The 19,146-nt window shown below is 48.4% G+C and overlaps 4 protein-coding genes across 4 annotated transcripts in view; 2 read left to right on the top strand and 2 right to left on the bottom strand.

Annotated features, from left to right (window-relative positions):
• Window positions 1–2,550, bottom strand: part of fmn2a (formin 2a) — a 37,103-nt gene extending 34,553 nt beyond the window's left edge. Inside the window, exon 1 of the mRNA XM_052079703.1 lies at window positions 690–2,550. Within this exon, the coding sequence (XP_051935663.1) occupies window positions 690–2,475 (1,786 nt within the window). The 5' untranslated portion in view covers window positions 2,476–2,550. The remainder of the gene's footprint in view (window positions 1–689) is intronic.
• fam13c (family with sequence similarity 13 member C) overlaps window positions 1–19,146 on the top strand; it is a 386,051-nt gene that overhangs the window by 182,105 nt on the left and 184,800 nt on the right. The gene's annotated exons all lie outside the window — the stretch shown is intronic.
• The window catches only part of rgs7a (regulator of G protein signaling 7a), a 120,126-nt gene that overhangs the window by 89,548 nt on the left and 11,432 nt on the right, over window positions 1–19,146 (top strand). The window lies entirely within an intron of this gene.
• The window catches only part of chrm3a (cholinergic receptor, muscarinic 3a), a 60,866-nt gene continuing 46,467 nt past the window's right edge, over window positions 4,748–19,146 (bottom strand). Inside the window, exon 3 of the mRNA XM_052079745.1 lies at window positions 4,748–8,551. Within this exon, the coding sequence (XP_051935705.1) occupies window positions 6,607–8,532 (1,926 nt within the window). The 5' untranslated portion in view covers window positions 8,533–8,551 and the 3' untranslated portion in view covers window positions 4,748–6,606. The remainder of the gene's footprint in view (window positions 8,552–19,146) is intronic.

Below are 19,146 nucleotides of genomic sequence, written 5' to 3' on the forward strand. Positions count from 1 at the left end.
CTACGTAGTTACATCAGTCTCGGAAAGCATCCCAATAATTGAAAATCAGATTTAAGATTTAATTTGTTCAATGAAAATGTCATTTCTCATGACACCCTGTTGAGTTTTTTGTTTTTTTGTTCTTTTTTTGGCTGGCTTTCATGAGATTTTTTTTTTTTTTGGAGGCCATTTTACAAAGTATATGTCTTGTCTTCTGCTCTACTTTCTACAGAGGGCGCCATCGAGCACCTCTTCATTCATCCTTGATTTACAAAGTCCTGATAGGAAGCATGCGATCGTACATCAGTGAGTCACTAAACTGGTCTTGTGCTAACTAGTCAAAACATGTTAGCTGATCAGAATTGCAGAGATTGAGACTGAATTTGGTCATTTGGTCCTTTTTTCTGCCGCATGCTCCCGTGGAATGCGGCACACCGTCGGGTCAACGCAATTGTACCAAGATTCTGATTAAGGACTATTTGGCTTTGGACTGTACGCATTTTTTTTTTAGGTTGGCTCCGTTGTAATTTCTGTACGATGTCCTCATTGAAAATTTCGGGACTTCAAGGTCGGAAATATTCTACGACGCATGCGTCAAGCTGCTCCAGAAGCCCCGCCCCCCCATAAAAAAACTTCGCAAAGCTGCAGCTGAAACTTGACCTTTGAGCCGGCAGAGAACGACAAACGACGTACGCTTCATCGCAACTCACCGGAGAAGATGTCCAGGTAGGAAGCGCCCCCCCTGGAAGACCTGGAGTGTCCATACTGGGCTCTCCTGGAGCCCAGCGTCCAGTAAGCGCCGCCGCCCGTCGCTCCCTTCTCCGCTTGCTCCGGTTCCAAGAAAACGGCGCCGTCCCCTCCGTCCGGCTCTCCGCACCAGTCAACCGATGCGCCGAGCGGCCCCGCGATGGAGCTGGACCTCTGCTTGCGGCCCCCGACTCCCTGGAAGACTCGGGGTTCCCCCGAGTCCGTTCTCCTGGGGACGCAGGGGCTGGTGAGCGGAGAGCCGACGGGGGAGGTGAGTTGCCTGGTGGTGGTCTTGATATAGGAGGGGAACACCGGGGGGTAGAGTTTGACGGCGGACGGGGGCGTGGCCGAAGCGGGCGCGGTCGGGCTGTCGGTCGTCAGCGGGCCGTTGGACAGGCTACCGTTCTTCCTCAGAGACGGGAAGTCGCGTGCGGTCTTGCGGTCTTCCTTCCCTCGCCGTGATGACGAGTCCTTGCTGCTCGGGCCTGGTTCTCCAGGTCGGACCGGGTCACACGGCGCGGCGGGTAATTCGCCTCGAGCGGTCCGGGGCGGGAACGGGCTCTCCAGGTCATCCTCGGCACTCTCATAAGAGGAGGGGGTGGTGGTGGTCAACGTGTCCGGGAAGCTGTAGGTGCTGTTGGTCTTTGGGAAAAGGCTCCCGCTGCTCTTCTCCGTATCCGGCGCCGAGGACGCCGGTCCGCTGACGTCCTGGTCCGAGCTCGAAGCTCGATGGGATGAAAGCTCGTGGGCGGCATCGCTCCCCCGGAAGGCGGAGTCTTGGCGCCGGACCCCCACGGCTTGTTGGATGTCGGACAGGAGGTCCTCGGCGTCGCCGGCCGCCGAGTGGAAACTGTAGTCGTCCGTGTCGGATCCCCAGCGGCACCATTCGTCGGCCGCGGATCGCCTCAAGCGGCTTAGATCGCCCTCGAAATCCGACAGCGTCGCCGCCTCGTCGGCAGATAGGCTGGCCCCCCTCCCGGGTTTAAGGCCGGCTTTTACCGACCTTTCGGCGTCCGGCGAGTCATCCTTGGACGATCCCTTGGCCTTGGAGGTCCTCCTGAGCTTCATCCCGGAGAAAACCGAAACTTTGGAATCCGACTTGGATTTCCTCTTTTCGTTTGGTTCCCCTTTGCCGATCCGGTTGGACATTTTGGATTTCTTCTCGGCTTCCCTCTCGCCGGGCTGGCGCGCTCCGTCGCCTCCTTTCTTCTGCTTGGCCTCCTGGTTGCCCATGTTGCGGAGCAGGCGCACCCCCCTGGCTAAGAGGCCGTGTTGCTGGGGTCGAGGGTGGGCCTCGCGGGCTCCCGGCCCGAATCCCGCCGTCGGAGGCGGCCGCGAGGATGCCGCCGACGACGAGAGGAGGCGGAGACTGGCGGTGACAGCCGACGTGGGCTCGCCGCCGACGCTCATTCCCCGCACGCCGCCCCTCCCGATCGGGGCTTCTCCGGCGCTCTGATCCTCCCCCTCCCTTTGCCCCTCCTTCCCGGCTCCATCCGCTCCCCTCCATTCAGATCTGTTGCATAACGGGCTGCTGTTGGAGCGAAAGCGACGATGCTCGGGAAGACCGGAAATGTACGGCGCTGGCGGCTGTTGCTGAGCCCCCACAGAGGGCGGCGGCCACTGCTGCTGCTGCTGTTGCCGGCGCGGGACGCCGGCGGCGCTGCTCTTGCGCTTGTTTTTGAAAGTGCTGGTGAAGAAACTCTCTTTGAGAAAAGGCACTTGGGTCTCCACGGTGTGGATGGTTTGCATGGTGGCCACTGCGGCGTCGCTCTCGGCGGACGACCGGCGTGTTTGGCTGGCGCGAAGAGAGGGGAAAAAAAACACACGTTTAGCCGATTCATTTGGTTTTGAGGCATATCGGGGGCAAAAAAAAAAAAAAAAAGTGAGGTGATTGGAGTCTTCAGTGGTTAAAATGATTATTTTTGTCGTTTACAGTTTTTCAAAAAGCTCAACTAACGACTGTTACCAAAACTAACAGACGAATACATTTGAATAATTCTGATCATGATCGATCTGTCGGCACACCATGACAAGGCAGGATGGGGGTGCGACAGGAAACTATCAAAATCGAACTCATCTGATTTTCAACAAATAAAAAAATATATATATTCACAGCGGATACTGATCAAATTCCAGTCAAAGGAAAACCTACACGAAAAGGAATATCTGATTACGAAATATCATCTCTAAATATGCTGCTGATTATATCCGACACACGACCACCGAGTTGATCCAACGTTGACAAACATTTCTGTTTTTTGGGGCACAATTACACCCCCCCCCCCCCAACCCCCCACCCCCGACTAAGCCAGCGAGTGTCCTTTGGTCCTCTGAAAGGCATTATGTAACTCCAAGCCATTATTGGGATTCAAAATGAGAAGTGTTAAGTAACTTCTGTAAATGAAACTACTGTCTTTTTTTAAGCTTAATTAAGTCAGCTTTCGATTTTTGTAGTTGACAACACACAATTTTTTTCACGTGCGCATGAACAAAAAATATATAAAATATATACATTATTATATACATTTTTTTTGTGCGTGTACCGATAAGACTCATAGAATCAAACAAACTGAAGCAGATGGTGAATCGTTCACGGAAATTCGGAAGTCAGCCGACATTTACAAAGCCAGTCACTGCATAACGGTGACAAATTCTTGTTTTCATAAATAATTACTGGGTACAATTTTGATTGAGATGTCAGTTGACGTGTCAAAACAGAAGCCAAATGTTCAATCCCTGACTTTAATTTAAAAATTCTTATTTTCCATCATTTGGTGTCTTTTTTTCGTGTGTGTGTCTGTGAGCCATCAAAAAAAGCAGCACAGTCCAACTCTAATAATCAAAATGTACTTTGTCTTTTTTCCAAGTATGACTCAAGTGTGCTGAGAAGACGACAAAACATAAATCTCCTAGTTAGAATCTTCAAAAGGCCCACTGAAGCCCCCAACTAAGTCAAGTTCCTCCTGAACACATCTTCCAAAACCAGCTCGCCTTCTGTCAAACCGTCTCTTAAAAAAAAAAAAAAAGCGCATCAAGTTGAATATGAAACATGGTGAAATAAGAAAAGTCGACTTGCCTGAATGCGGTGCGAGCAGACCGACTGAAGAAAACAACACAGGCGGGTGTTTGTCCTCTTCTACAAGCCTCTCCTCAGCCGTGGGTCACATGAAGTTGCCGTTTGCCTCATCACATGTCTGCTTTGCTCGGCCATCTCCCATTAGAACACCCCCCCCCCGTCCCCCCGCCCGCTGCCACCACCACCACCGCCCCCACTAACTTTATCAGCGGTCTTAGCTAGAACAACGCGACGCTAGTGGGAGAAAGACATTACGGGACCATATTTGTTGTGGGGCTGTGTCACATTGTGGAGAAAGACGTTTGGAAGACACAAGAGTGACGGATGATGAGTGACGCAGGTGACACAGGTGATTCTCCAATCAGCCGGGAGTGACTTCGGCTAATGTCTCCCAACCCTTGATTGAGCCCAGCCACGCATTCGGAGAAAAACTCGCACCACACAAAAATGTCACAAAAGTAGAGAAATATTTAGGGCTGCAACTAATGATTATTTTCATTCATCGATGACATTCAGTCATCTAGTGCAGTGGTTCGTATTTTTCTTGATTGATTTATTTTGAACATACACCACCTAAAAAAAAAAAATTGATTTAACATAGATATGTTTCATAAAAATGTTACCTATATTAATATTTGAAAACAAACATTTCATGGATATATATATATATGTATATATATATATATTTATATATATATTTATTTTTTTAAGCGTGTATCCTCTCTCTTGTCACTCTCTCGTCTCCCGCTCTCGACGCACACCATGACGTCGTCGCCCCGCGACTCTATCGTCATGCTCGACATACACGATTACACCACAAATTCCACGACAATACCACTAGAGGGAGCTAGCGGAGCTCTCACTTGACATCCAGACTGGCAAGTGACAGCTCCAGGGGACTGGAGCCCCAGTAGAAATAAAATAACTGCTGGAAATAACACAATATTAGTTTGTGCCACAATGATTTTGCACCATTTATTGACTTTAAAGACGAGTATGATTGGCATACCGGAACGTAACAAAAAGACATTTGTGTTCACCATGTTTACATTCCCGATATCGGAGAACAAACGTTCCCCGCCGATGTAAAAAGTCTCCGTGTTGAATGCATATCAAATACGAAGTGCTGATAGAACAACTTTTTTTTTCTCTCTAAACGGTACATAAAAGTAGAATGGCAGCTGCCCGTCCACGCTTTTCTACAATATGACAAGTGACACATTAGGCTGCTGCAAGCAGACACTGTACGTAAAGATGGATACAACAACGGCAGCTGTCAATCATCGCGTCACATTCCCCCGCCCCTTTTTTTTTAATGGTAAGAAAATCATCTATATATTTCTCATCCTCCCAACTGACTGATAATAGCTAGGTTAGGCTCCATTTTACGCGATATATAAAATGGGTGGATGGCTGGAGCGACGTTTTTAGCATTTGTGAAATTGCCAGTGTCCCCTTCGACCATTCATTTACGACATGGAGGTGTGCTACTTAGGGCCTCTTTCACAAGCTGCCACTAAAGGTTACTCAGCAGTTTAAAATCATTAGTTTGTCCACACTTTATACACAGTCAATAGATTTGAACACGTTCTTATGTGGATTAAAAATCAACAAATCTATAAATACAATACATATGATAGAAATACCGTACACCTTATTATCAAGTTGCCGAGGTAAATTTGAATCGATTACAGAAACACAATCTGAATTAAAATGTCACTTACTCCAAAACTGCGTCTTGGGGAAACTAACTGCGCGGCAGACAAGCGGAAAATGTCAGTGAGCACGTTATGTCCTCCTCTCACCACTAGAGGCTGCCCAAGCGCCGAAGCTAAGCAAAAAATAAAAATGGCTCCGTCGCAAACTGACGAAAGCATTACAGTTGAAAGTTAAAAAAAGGTCGCGTCAAAGAAAATCGACATTTGTGTGTGTGTGTATGTGTGTGTGGTGGTGGTGGTCGGGGCGGGGGTGGGGGGGTCTGTAAAAGTACACTTACAGAATATCATCACCAGTATCAGAATCATCATCATCACAATGACGTCAAGTACATGAACACAACCGGATGTACTCGTCGTGGCCATTGTTTTCCAAAGCACAACAATCACATTGTATCACAACAGCGGCTCACTGACTGCGGTGCCACACACAATATTCAAAAGAAGAAGAGTCATTTTCCGACCGGCTCAAAAGTTCCAGATGAGCAGCACAAAAATAAAATGTATATGCCATCTAACACAAGTTATATTTAGGTAGGAAGGCAATGCACAGAAGATCTGATTCCAAAAACAAACAAACAAAGAGAAAATAACATGCCAGTCAAAAAAGTCGAGGCCCGGTTAACACAACGCACGGTACGTCTTGGCTTTTGGTGAAAAATTTACAGATTTCATTTGCTGACAAAGGCAAAAGCACTCGACTCTGGTGCACGTTACAAATCTAGCTAACGACAAAGAGAAAACTGTTCAGAAGCGACGAGCCCTCGCCGTGTGACACTTTGAGTCAATTGCACTTTAATGCTCCGGCCCACAAGAAAAAGATGTTCAGTTCTGTTTAAAGCCCTTTTTCAAGCACGTCCCGCCCGCTTCCTCGAAGATCAACAAACCTACATGAATCGGTAGAGTTCTTCCAGAAGAGATCGCCGTCTTGCGTTTCTGGATCCGGATCCCCTTCTTGCATGCACACGGACACGAGCACATAACATCGAAGGATCGCTCTGGCGCAAGTGCCTCGGACAAAACTCCCCAAAGAAGCCCGCGGATGCTTCTTCGTTATTGGTTTTACGCATCAAGCCGCTCTCCTGTCCTTTACGTGGACTCTCTGGGAAGCCTCCTGTGGAAGACCACGGACTGCCTCTGCTGGAACTGCAGCTTCCTCCGTTTCGTCTGGTCCCAGCGGCACAGCAGGATCATCTTAAAAGTGGTGCGGAAGGTCTTGTTGCACAGGGCGTAGCACATGGGGTTGACGGTGCTGTTGACGTAGCAGAGCCAGTAGCCCACGGCCCACAGGGTTTTCGGAATGGCCGCTTCGGAGAAGGCATTGATCAGGACCATGATGTTGTACGGCGTCCACGTGACGATGAACGCAAAGAGAATGGCGCTGAGAGTTTGAGCGGCCTTCTTCTCTTTCACCAAGGACATACGCTTCCTCTTGGAGATCTGAGTCCGAGCTCGGGTCGCGAAGCGCTTGGCGAGAGCCGCCTCTTTGAAAGACATCGGAACGGAGTAGGATTTGGCGTCGGTGCCGCTCGAGTCGGGGGGCGCGGCCGTCGCGTCGTTCGGAGATCCGCGGTTGGAGGTCACCCGCATGGTCGGCAAGGACTGGATTTTGCGCGAACAGAAGCGTTGGTGGTAGCTGTTGGCAGAGTCGTTGGCGCCGTCGGGGCCGGCGGCCGCGCCGGTGTTTGTAGCGACGGCTGCGAGGCCGTCTCTGTCGTATTCCGCCCCCCTTAGGGGGTCCTGTTCCGAGGCTTGGTCCAGGTCTTCGCAGGAAGTGAGCTGGGAGTTGACGGCCGCTTTTATGCCCGGCAGGCTGAGAACGATGGAGAAAATAGTGTGGCCGTCTCGCCCGGCGCAGTCTTCGTCATCCGACGATCCCGACTGATCCAGTGAGACCGCGTTGTCGTTGTTGTTCCAACTGTCACTGCTGCTTTGGTCGGGATCCCGCTCTCCTTGCCGGAGACTGCCAGGCCTCCAGGATTGAACCCCGGGCCAGCAGTGCAGGCGGCTCACCAACTCCCGACAGGCGCTCTTTCTTTGGGACAACCTGGTCAGCTCGTAGCTGTTGCAGCTTCTGGAACTCCCGGTTTGACGCGCAAAACGGGCTCGATCAACCCCGCCGTTGCCGTTTCTGGCCGCGCCACCGCCGCGGGCCCCGGAACCCTGCAGTCCGGCTAACTCCTTGGAACGGTTTTCCGTCTCCTTGTAAATCCGCCAGTAAAGCACACTCATGATGCTGACGGGCAGGTAGAAAGCCGCCATGGCTGTGCAGAAGGTTATAATGGGCTGCTGGAGGAACTGAATGTAGCACTTATTGGGAGGCACTGTCCTTTGACCCTCAAAGTACTGCCACAGAAGGATGGCGGGGGCCCAGAGAACCAGAGAAACAAACCAGGCCAGGCCGATCATCATCCCGGCTCGCTTTGTCGTCCGTTTGGCCCGGTACGTCAGAGGCCTGGTTACGGAAAAGTAGCGATCAAAGCTGATGACCAGCAGGTTCATCACCGAAGCGTTGCTGGCCACGTAGTCAATAGCGAGCCACAGGTCGCAGGCCCAGTTCCCCAAGGCCCAGTAATCCATCACCAGGTAGGCCGTGTAGAGGTTCATCGAGATGACCCCGATGATGAGGTCGGCCACCGCCAAGCTCAACAGGAAGTAGTTGTTGACCGTCTTCAACTGGCGATTGACCTTGAAGGACACCACCACCAGGATGTTCCCGATGACGGTGACCAGCGAGAGCGTTCCCGTCAGCAGGACGATGAGGACCACCTGCCAAACGGTGTGCCCGCCCAAAGGATCCGGGCCCGACGTCACGTTCCCATCTTGCGACGGGCTGGAGTTAAAGAGGGAATTCGCAGAAGACGAATTGGCGGTCATGTGAAAAACCAACCATGGTCCCGTCCCCGCTTGATGGAAAGAAGTGGTTTGCGGCGACAGTCCGACTGCCGCTCCCGCTGCCGGGAAGGTGTTGGAAATCAGGAAGAGACCGGAAGAGTCCGTGCTGTTGGAGCTCATCGTTATGTCCTGGCATGTTCTGATGAAAAGAAACAGTGACGAGGGAGAGACGCGTAAGACACAAGGAAGTCGTGCGCGAACAAGTGCACGCAAAATTCTTTTCAAAGTGCAGTTGCGGTAAGTGTCCGCCGGGTGGCGGTAGAAACCAACTTAATTTTTGATACCGTTCCCTTGCATAACGTGTCAGATAAATACTTCCGGACACTGTGCAACAATGTTGGACGTCATACATACAGTATTGAGAATCAATATTGTGCAAATTACTGCGCAAGCCTTATTATATCATCCAAATTCCTACCTCTCAATCTACACTTATCGTTCAGATGTGACTACAAAAGTAGCGCATTGACATTTCATTATTTTGCTGTACAAAGTTTCAACAATAGAACATCCCCGTCAGCGGTTTCATAGACTTTCGGCTGTCCGCTTTTATAATTGATCATTTTATCATGACATAGCATTGTTCATAATATTGTGCCACTTCACACCAATTGTGGACCGTGTGGATTATTTATCTTCTTATGTTGTAATCTATGTGTTTGTGTTTCCATTAGATTTAATATTTGTAAAAAAATAAAATAAAATTGCCCCTCAATGCTGCTTTACACCAAGTGCCAGCATGCGCCACTGTCATGAAGAATTTTGATATAGGTAGCACAGAAGGTCTGAATCAGCAATTGTATTCATCTAAAGTACATTTAATATTATTGTAAATTACCGGGCAACGTTTAAAGAAAGGAAAGGAAAAGAATGATCTAATGAAAATACATTGCGCATTACACTGAAATAAATGATCTCAAATGATCCCATATTTATGTCTTCTGAGACTCCACACATTCAATCACAGGTATTTATTTATTTATATTCCCCCCCCCCCTTCCCCCAAGACCTATGGTAAAAAAATTGTCAGAAAAGCGCTGGTACTGATTAAAAATGAAATTCCAATGCATTTTAAATACAAGTGAACTGGACTCAGGCAGGTATTCTTTTGTCTGCCACTAGAGGGAGCCTGCGCACCAGTGGCGGTACCCACCACTGAGCTTCATCCATGCATCCATCAATCTATCGATCCATCTTGTCAAACTGTAGCTCAGCTTGTCTACATCCGTTCACTCCGGAAGGGCCCACGAGGACAGACTGGGTCGTTTTTTTTTTTTTTTTTTTACTCTCCAATTTTGCTGGGCACGTTTCTCTGGATTTGAGTTCAAAACAAAACCAGCGTTTGTCTATGATTTAAAGAAACCGGTTGAGCTCTGTAGGCACTAAAACGCACCCAGTGAAAGACTGGATCGCTAATGGCTCGTAAGTGGTGTTTGCAATTCAGTTTGAGGGTCACTTAAGGAAGCCCGGGCCAATAACAAACGTTACTTTTTCTGTCCAAAGCAGTTTCTTGATAATTGGATTATGCATTGGAGAGTGGCACCTGGTTTCGCCTTGTAATTACTATCTGCATTCAAATGTCTGTGCCTTTCAAGCAAAACGACGGCAAATTTTGCTTGGTGTGTTTTGCATCCGTTGCCGAGCAGTTATAGCGAAACCTACTTTAACTTCGCTTTGTTCTCGGAAAGGTTAAACGCAAGCAAAGGAGAATTGGAGTACAGTGACAATAAATTTGAATACGCTGAAGATGGCTGCATGCGTGTCCATCAGGTACAATAGCAGCAAATGCCATATTAGAATACGTGTGAAGATAATGCAGGTAATGCATTGAACTGAAGACGCGTTTGAAAGACGTGAATACAATGCTAGATCTGTGACCGACCCATTCTGCATGCTAATGCTAATCGAGTCAGCCCAATGCTAATTGGCCTGCAATTCCCACAATTCTCCGCACACAACATGATCATTGAGGCGGGGGCGTGCTGGAGCCTATCCCAGCTGTCTTCGGGCGGTTGGCGGGGGACACCCTGAACCGGTTGCCAGCCAATCGCAGGGCACACACGGATGAATACCATCCGCGATCACATTCATACCCAATTTCGAGTGCATTCAAATTATAAGGGAAAAAAACATGATCGCCACACGCAATTGAGCACAATCAGTCACACGATGCGACTTGTGTCAAAAAAAAACACACACACACACACACACATGCATGAGGCAAGTCATCCCACTGGGAAAGGCATTTGGAGCTGAGAGCGCTCCCACTGAGCAGGTAAAGAACCCAAATAGCCCAAAGGCAACCTTGCAGCTCAGGTAGCTCAGTTGTGGTGACTTCTTGTTGGTCATGCTGAACTCCGCGTGAACCCTGATATTTTCACACACACACACACACACAACAGAGTGTATAAATAAAACACTTTGATAGTGGCCACTCGTGTGACAACAACAAATGGTTGTCGAAATCAAATAGAAGCAGGGAGCTTAGTGTGACGGCGGTGCCAAAAGCTGAGAAAAAATGATGTGGAAAAAAGAACACATTCATAAATCAAATTAATATTAAATTAACAAAGTATAATGGAGTGTAGGGGTCCATAAGAATAAATGTTCTGCTCATTACCTGACAGCTTGAAAATGGTAAATGATATATATATATATTTTTTTTAATGGCAAGTATTATGGCTCATCCAGTGTGCAGGTGTACCTAAAATTGTCGCCAGCGAGCCTACACTGAAAGAAATGTTGTCAAGGGGGCTGCACACCACAAAATTATCTAGATTGACATGCCTTTTTTTAAGTCCATGTAGAGTCGACTAAAAAAAAAAAATAAAAAAAAAAAAAAAAAAAAAAAAAAAAAAAAAGCAGGCGGCCCGATAGTCCAGTGGTTAGCATGTCGGCTTCACAGTGCAGAGGTACCGGGTTCGATTCCAGCTCCGGCCTCCCTGTATGGAGTTTGCATATTCTCCCCAGGCTTGCATGGGTTTTCTCCGGGTGCTCCGGTTTCCTCCCACATTCCAAGAACATGTGTGGCAGGCTGGTTGAACACTCTAAATTGTCCCTAGGTGTGAGTGGGAGTGCGAATGGTTGTTCGTTTCTGTGTGCCCTGCGATTGGCTGGCAACCGATTCAGGGTGTCCCCCGCCTACTGCCCGAAGACAGCTGGGATAGGCTCCAGCACCCTCGCGACCCTAGTGAGGATCAAGCGGCTCGGAAGATGAATGAATGAAAAAAAAAAAAAAGCATCTGGATCCACATGATTTGATTTCATGAAACCACTTGATGAAATAAAATGAACTAAATTCAACAAACCATTTTGTTCAGTGTGCGTCTTTCTACCGGTCAAACCCCCCAATAAAATCCAACTTGAATTGTAAGAATAATTACAGCTAATTGCAAAGCAGTTTTTATTTTCAGCATCAGGAATCCATAAAAATTTTTTAGTGGTGTCCCCCCCAGGTGAAAGACTTCATGGTGTTGTTGCTGGGTTGAAAATAAGCCACTTGAATGACTCAAGACTCATGAAAAGAAAAAAAAAAAGTTCATTCTAAAATGGGACAGGTTGCATAAGCTAATTCAGAGTTAACTGCGCAGAACTGCCGTTGTACAGGATGCAAATTATCGCAGCACAGGAAGTGCACACTGATTAATCACTCGTTGACAAGGCACACATCACATTTGTGGATGCGAGCGCCATGACAACCGAGTAGAGAGAGATTTCAAACAACTTTGCTTTGAAAGGCTATCAGGCGGACCGTGGAAATTATCCGCTTTTTCCTCATTGGGCCAAAATATTTATTTACGATAAATAAGGTACACTGAAAAAAAAAAAACGGTGTGTTGAATTTACTCCATTTTACTTCATTGACGAAATTAAATGGGGTAAGATCAATTTTTTTGGGGTGGGTGTGCATCTTGAACCTCTCTTGCTTTAGAAGAATTTCTAAACACAAAATGTCGCTAGATTTGTTGCTAGTCGCCTGATTATTATTATTTTTTTCTAATAGTCACGAGCGACAGACAAGGTTGCTAACACAGGGATAGCTTTCCGTGTCCGTAAACGTATTTTTGACGCTGGTCTTTTTTTTTTCCTAGCACAACAAGATAATTATTATTAATTAAGTAATAATAGATAATTATTCATTCATTCATTCATCTTCCATACCGCTTGATCCTCACTAGGGTCGCGGGGGTCGCTGGAGCCTATCCCAGCTGTCTCCGGGCAGTAGGCGGGGGACACCCTGAATCGGTTGCCAGTCAATCGCAGGGCACACAGAGACAAACAACCATCCACGCCCCCATTCAAACCTAGGGACAATTTAGAGTGTTCAATCAGCCTGCCACGCATGTTTTTTTGGAATGTGGGAGGAAACCGGAGCACCCGGAGAAAACCCACGTAGACCCGGGGAGAACCTGAATCGGTTGCCAGCCAATCGCAGGGCACACAGAAACGAACAACCATTCACACTCACACCTCGGGACAATTTAGAGTGTTCAATCAGCCTGCCACGCATGTGTTTGGAATGTGGGAGGAAACCGGAGCACCCGGAGAAAACCCACGCAGGCCCGGGGAGAACATGCAAACTCCACACAGGGAGGCCGGAGCTGGAATCGAACCCGGTACCTCTGCACTGTGAAGCCGACGTGCTAACCACTGGCCTACCGGGCCGCCCTAATTAATTCATTAATCAGGATAATTAATTAATGTATTATTATAATGTATTAAGTAATCAACGAATTTATCGGGTCATTTGATGAAGCAGAAATGATCACCAAATATCTCTAAAGAAAATGCTCCTGTGCAAAAGGCTCTCCCGCAAGGTCTTGAAAGTTGCGCTTCTTGGAATTTTCCACCATCTCCCAGAGGCGCATTTGTGCAGTCGGAGGAGACGAGCCCAGCCCGGCCGGGCTCTCCGTCTCACCCCGAAGGTGTTCCATCGGGTTGAGGTCAGGACGGCGCGGGCGAGTCATCCGCATCAAACTCGCTCATCCGTATCTTGATTGATTTCGCTTGGTGCACGGGTGCACCTCGGGGGCGGAGTCACGCCCAAACGACTTTTGCTGAAGTATTCGGCGTATCTTTCACCGGAACTATTTTGTTTGGCGAATTGGCGCGGTTCAAATCAAACGGAGAAAATTGTGTGTCACCCCCCCCCCCCTCCCTCCAACCCCCGTTTTCTCTACGATCTGGTGCCTCGGGGAGAAATAACTCTCGAGTGGCGAATGGGAGACATTTATCACGTAGCAATTACCACCTGGAAACGTTAGCCTTGGAGACAAGTGGCACGCTTCGCCTCGATGGCCCCCCCGTTAAGGAGGCTCTTATCGCAGCACGTTTCGGAGCGCTCTCGGCGTGCGCTCGGCAAACACGCCGCGCACCCAAGGCGCAACGTTTATGGTGTGAAACCGGGAGGGAAAACCCAAGGTCGGGAGTTCAAGGAGTGGGAATATTCCACATGATGTTTTGTTTGTTTTCTTTTTTGCAGTCATTTGGCTTTGTTGTGGGCGGCCCGGTAGTCCAGTGGTTAGCACGTCGGCTTCACAGTGCAGAGGTACCGGGTTCGATTCCAGCTCCGGCCTCCCTGTGTGGAGTTTGCATGTTCTCCCCGGGCCTACGTGGGTTTTCTCCGGGTGCTCCGGTTTCCTCCCACATTCCAAAAACATGCGTGGCAGGCTTAATTAGATTTCCGTTCACCGGTTTTGATACCACTTGGCATTGTTGTGCGATTTGCGCTTTGGTTTCATTTTTTGTTTTGTATTTCTTGATGAAAATGAGCCTCGCCAATCAACTCGGGCACATCCCACCGCCGGCGAGACGAGTCGACATTTGGATGTGACGGATACGATTGCAATTCTCTCCCTTTTTTTTGTGTGTGCTTCAATGAACAAATATTCTGCTTATTTCTCATGACTGCTAAAAATGGGAGAAAATCCAAGATGGCTGCTTCAAAGCAACGTTCTGCTCCGTTTCACGCTCTAAGCTAACTGAGCACACCTGAGGGAGTTTTTAGTGGTCCTGTTGGGGAATTTGAAAATACATCAGTTTTTTTTTTTTTTTTTTTTTGGGGGGGGGGGTTGTTACCATGACACATGCAATGAAGAAAGTTCGTTTTCAGGCCCAGGAAATGGAGTCGTTAATTTGAATGATAACTAGAAAGACATCCAAGAAGGTCTTTGCACCCTTTTGTCCTTGGTCTCAAATATAAAAAAAACGTGAAACTAATTCCTGTCATGAATCGGATACGCCCACAAAATATTGTGTTGTGTGAGTATTTCACCGCCTAATGTCACGTCCCGTGTTTGCCAGCAGGGGGCGGGCTTTCTCTCCGCCGCCCGCACACCTGTTACGCATTGGTCGGTGATTACTCTGCCTTTATTAGGACGCTCTGGCAGTCGTTTTGTGTTCGTTATTAAAGACTCCCTTTGTTCTCTGACAAAATCCTTTTACGTGTCTGCTTTTTCGGGGATCCACCTCCTTATTTTGTTGTGTCCATCGCTTCGGGCACAACGTGACACCTAATCACTCGGTTGACCAATGCGCCCGTGAAACGCCGTCGTGACGCCAAGAAGAAAATGGCAAGAGTGAAGTTTGTTATTTATTTATTTGTTGCTGGCACGTTCGGTTTCCGCGCCGACCCGCGGGGGTGGGGGGAGCGCGCGCCGAGCGCTTGCGTAACGCATCATTTATTTAACACCGCGTCGTTTGCAAGTTTTCACATATTTCGGTCTTTACGCCTAGCCGCGCTTCAGCTTCAATTTTTGTAAAATACATGAAAATGTTGCTCGCCGGGGAAGCCGCTGTCGTGCAAAGCAACCCCTTTTTGGAGTCCGACGGAAGTTATTACGTGCGAGACGCGACTTCTAACGGATTTGCTTTGTGTCTCGGACTGACAAAGTCATGTCAGTCCCTTCATACCAGGAAGCGGCTCAGCGTAATTATTCTGCCTAACCTTGTTTATTCTCTTTTATGATCCCGGGCAGCCAGGAGTTGCTCTTTTATTGAGGTGACTCGCTGCTGCTGCTGCTGCTGAAATCCAGATTAGTGGAGCCGAGAGGCTTCTCGCTCTGGCACCGACAGCTCCGGGAACAGACGGCGGCTCGACGGAAGGGGGCTGGCTGCACTACCGACACAATGCGGGGAACTGGAATCATAAGAATATTCATGAGAGTGAGAGGTTATGCCGGGTACCGGGGGATGTCCGCCAGTGGAATGCCGCTAACAGCGGTTAGCTAGCTGCAAAGACTGTTTGCGCAAAAAAACAAAACAAAAACAAGATGCATGACATGAGTCATTTAGACAGCACGGTATAATTTAGGTTCAGCTCAAAGTATATATATATATATATATATATATATATATATATATATATATATATATATATATATATATGTATATATACAGATATATATACACACAACATGAGACCAAGACAACACCGGATAAAAACTGATCAAACAGTACGTGGCCATTCCAGGGTTTTCCAACGGGAGCTTCGACTGTCACAGCAGGTTGGCAACGGACGTAAGGACGAAAAATCGGGCAATCCAAGCCGGGGCCTTTCAACGAAACGGGGTCCGGCGTGAATGACAAAACTGCTTTTGGCAACCGCAGCACGTTTGGCGACCCCTGCACGGGGGCCCTTGACTAGCCGTTGCTAGCTAGCGGCTTGGGTCGAGTACGGTGACTTTGGTCCATATCGACGACAAATCTGGACACCATTCGACACAACGAATTCAGCTTCAAATCAGCCCCGCCCCTCTTAAAGCGCCAGGTGAATCCAACACACACAGATTCAGAAATGTCCCTTATGGGGACCCCTACTAGCAGGCTAGTTTGGGGTTTTTTTTTCAAGCAGGATGTGTTTAGGTCGACTCATTTGCATTTCAAAAAATTGATCCATTGTCCTGTTTTTTTTGTTTTGTTTGTAAAATTACATCCACACCCACACCTAATTGAATGAATCCTTACACTTGTTCTGCAAACAGTCCTCTTCATCACACTCTTCACACAACATGAGACCAAGACAACACCGGATAAACTGATCAAACAGTACCTGGCCATTCGTGGGTTTTCAAACGGGAGTTTCGACCGTCACAGCAAAAAAAAAATCGGGCAATTCAAGCCGGGGCCTTTCAACGAAACGGTGTCCGGCGTGAATGACAAAACTGCTTTTGGCAATGCAACGACAGCACGTTTGGCGACCTCTGCACGGGGGCCCTTGACTAACCGTTGCTAGCTAGCGGCTTGGTTTGTGTACGGTGACTTTATCAACGACAAATCTGGACACCATTCGACACAACGAATTCAGCTTTGAATCAGCCCCGCCCCTCTTAAAGCGCCAGGTGAATTCAACACACATCGAGATTCAGAAATGTCCCTTATGGGGACCTCTACTAGCAGGCTAGTTTGGGGTTTTTTTTTCAAGCAGGATGTGTTTAGGTCAACTCATTTGCATTTCATAAAATTGATCCATTGTCCTGTTTTGTTTGTAAAATTACATCCACACCCACACCCACATCTAATTGAATAAATCCTTACACTTGTTCTGCAAACAGTCCTCTTCATCACACTCTTCACACAACATGAGACCAAGACAACACCGGATAAACTGATCAAACAGTACCTGGCCATTCCAGGGTTTTCAAACGGGAGCTTCGACTGTCACAGCAGGTTGGCAACGGACGTAAGGACGAAAAATCGGGCAATTCAAGCCGGGGCCTTTCAACGAAACGGGGTCCGGCGTGAATGACAAAACTGCTTTTGGCACCGCAACGACAGCACGTTTGGCGACCCCTGCACGGGGCCCTTGACTAGCCGTTGCTAGCTAGCGGCTTGGGTCGAGTACGGTGACTTTGGTCCATATCGACGACAAATCTGGACACCGTTCGACACAACGAATTCAGCTTCAAATCAGCCCCGCCCCTCTTAAAGCGCCAGGTGAATCCAACACACACAGATTCAGAAATGTCCCTTATGGGGACCGCTACTAGCAGGCTAGTTTTGGGGGGTTTTTTCAAGCAGGATGTGTTTAGGTCGACTCATTTGCATTTCAAAAAATTGATCCATTGTCCTGTTTTTTTGTTTTGTTGAGGGTCTTTCTTGGTCTTCTGTGATTTTGACTTAAACTAGCAGGTGACAAGCGTAATGCACACTCGGATGTGCTTCAGGCAGCATTGGAGTCTCCTGGGATTCCGCACACATCCTCACCTCTGCGGTGGGTCTCGGCTGCTGGAACTCTTTAGGCAAGGCGCCCAACGACATCGAGGCACGCCTGTGCAAAGTATGCATCACAGGAAGAGATATCTCGGGCGCGTGGAAAGAAAAACGGGGGCGCGTCAAACCGGAATGCTTGAAGATGACTCTGCTCCCAACGCTTTCTTTCTTCCTCTTCCAGTAAATCAGCCGTTTTGGATGAGGGCCAGCACATACCCCCATCGTCCTCTTTAAAAACAAAAGCGGCCGCGTGATAAATTAGCCTCAAGTTTCTTTTACGGCCACGCGTCAACGTGGAACGCCGTTGGCCGCCCCCGAAGGCTCAAAATCCAAATTTTGAAATAGCAACCTGCCAGGGTGGGCGCTTTATTTTCGCGTGAGGGCTAAATTCCGCCACGTGACCCTTTGCGCCTGGCGGGTCGAAAGGCCTTCGGGTGAACACGCAACTGTTTGCGCAGATGCTACACGCATGTCGTTAACGGGCAATAGCCGATGAATCCTTAAAAGGAAGCGCAAACGTGCGGCTATCGGAGGCACACTGGAGAGGCGAGGGGGGCTGATGGGGTGGTGGTGGCGGGAGTGGGGGGGGGGAGGGGGTGCGCACACGCTCGCCGGAGTGTAAACATGCTTGAGCTTGAGGAGAGGGCTCTTGAAATGAGACGCAAGGGTTCACACAAAGCGATCATCGGGCCGGATTTGTGCATCCCGCAGCAAAAGGCCTGTCTGATGGATGTCTTAAATGTTTGGGGGCGGGGGGGGGAAAGAACGAAGGGGAGGGATATTTTCCAAGGGACTACCCCCCCCCCACCTCAAATGCCAATGAAGTACGACCATAAAATCGTTTATTTTAAGGGGTAAAAAAAAATTGTAACCATTCCACATACAGTGCTCATGTTTTTATATCCCCAGTGTGGGACAAATAAAGGATATCTTATCTTATCTTATCTTATCTTCTTATCTTATCTTATATATTTTTTTGTGGGTGGCCCTTCGATACTCCAGTGAGATGTTCAACATGCATCCAATGAACACGAACCTCCACAACCTCATCCATTCAAACTGCTCCTCACGCCTCTCCTTGCTCGGTGTCACTCACACAACAACCCCACAGAACAACCCCCCCCCCCCCATACATCACATTGGCAAGCGGTTCCAGCCCATTTCAACCAATAACGTCAAAACCCGGCTGACGCGACCGTACCTGACACGGACGCCGAAAATAGCTTTGAAATTCGACCCCCCCCCCCCCCCCCCCCCACCCGCAAATCTCGGGTGGGGAAGTCGCGGCGCTCTCATCTCATCTCTGAAGCTCATTCACCCCCGTGAAGCCCATCGCCGCAGCCGCGGGCTAAATGTGCGAAAAAGAGAGATGTCATGAACAGATAGACGAGCATCTATCGGAGTGTGGGACGAATAAAGGATATCTTATCTTATCTTAACTTATCTTCTTATCTTATCTTATCTTATCAGGAAGGCCGCAGAAAGCCACATTCAATTAAAGACGATAATTAGTCATTTTGATGT

The sequence above is a fragment of the Hippocampus zosterae genome, chromosome 11 (genome assembly GCF_025434085.1).
Source record: "Hippocampus zosterae strain Florida chromosome 11, ASM2543408v3, whole genome shotgun sequence".
NCBI classification, from domain to species: domain Eukaryota; kingdom Metazoa; phylum Chordata; class Actinopteri; order Syngnathiformes; family Syngnathidae; genus Hippocampus; species Hippocampus zosterae.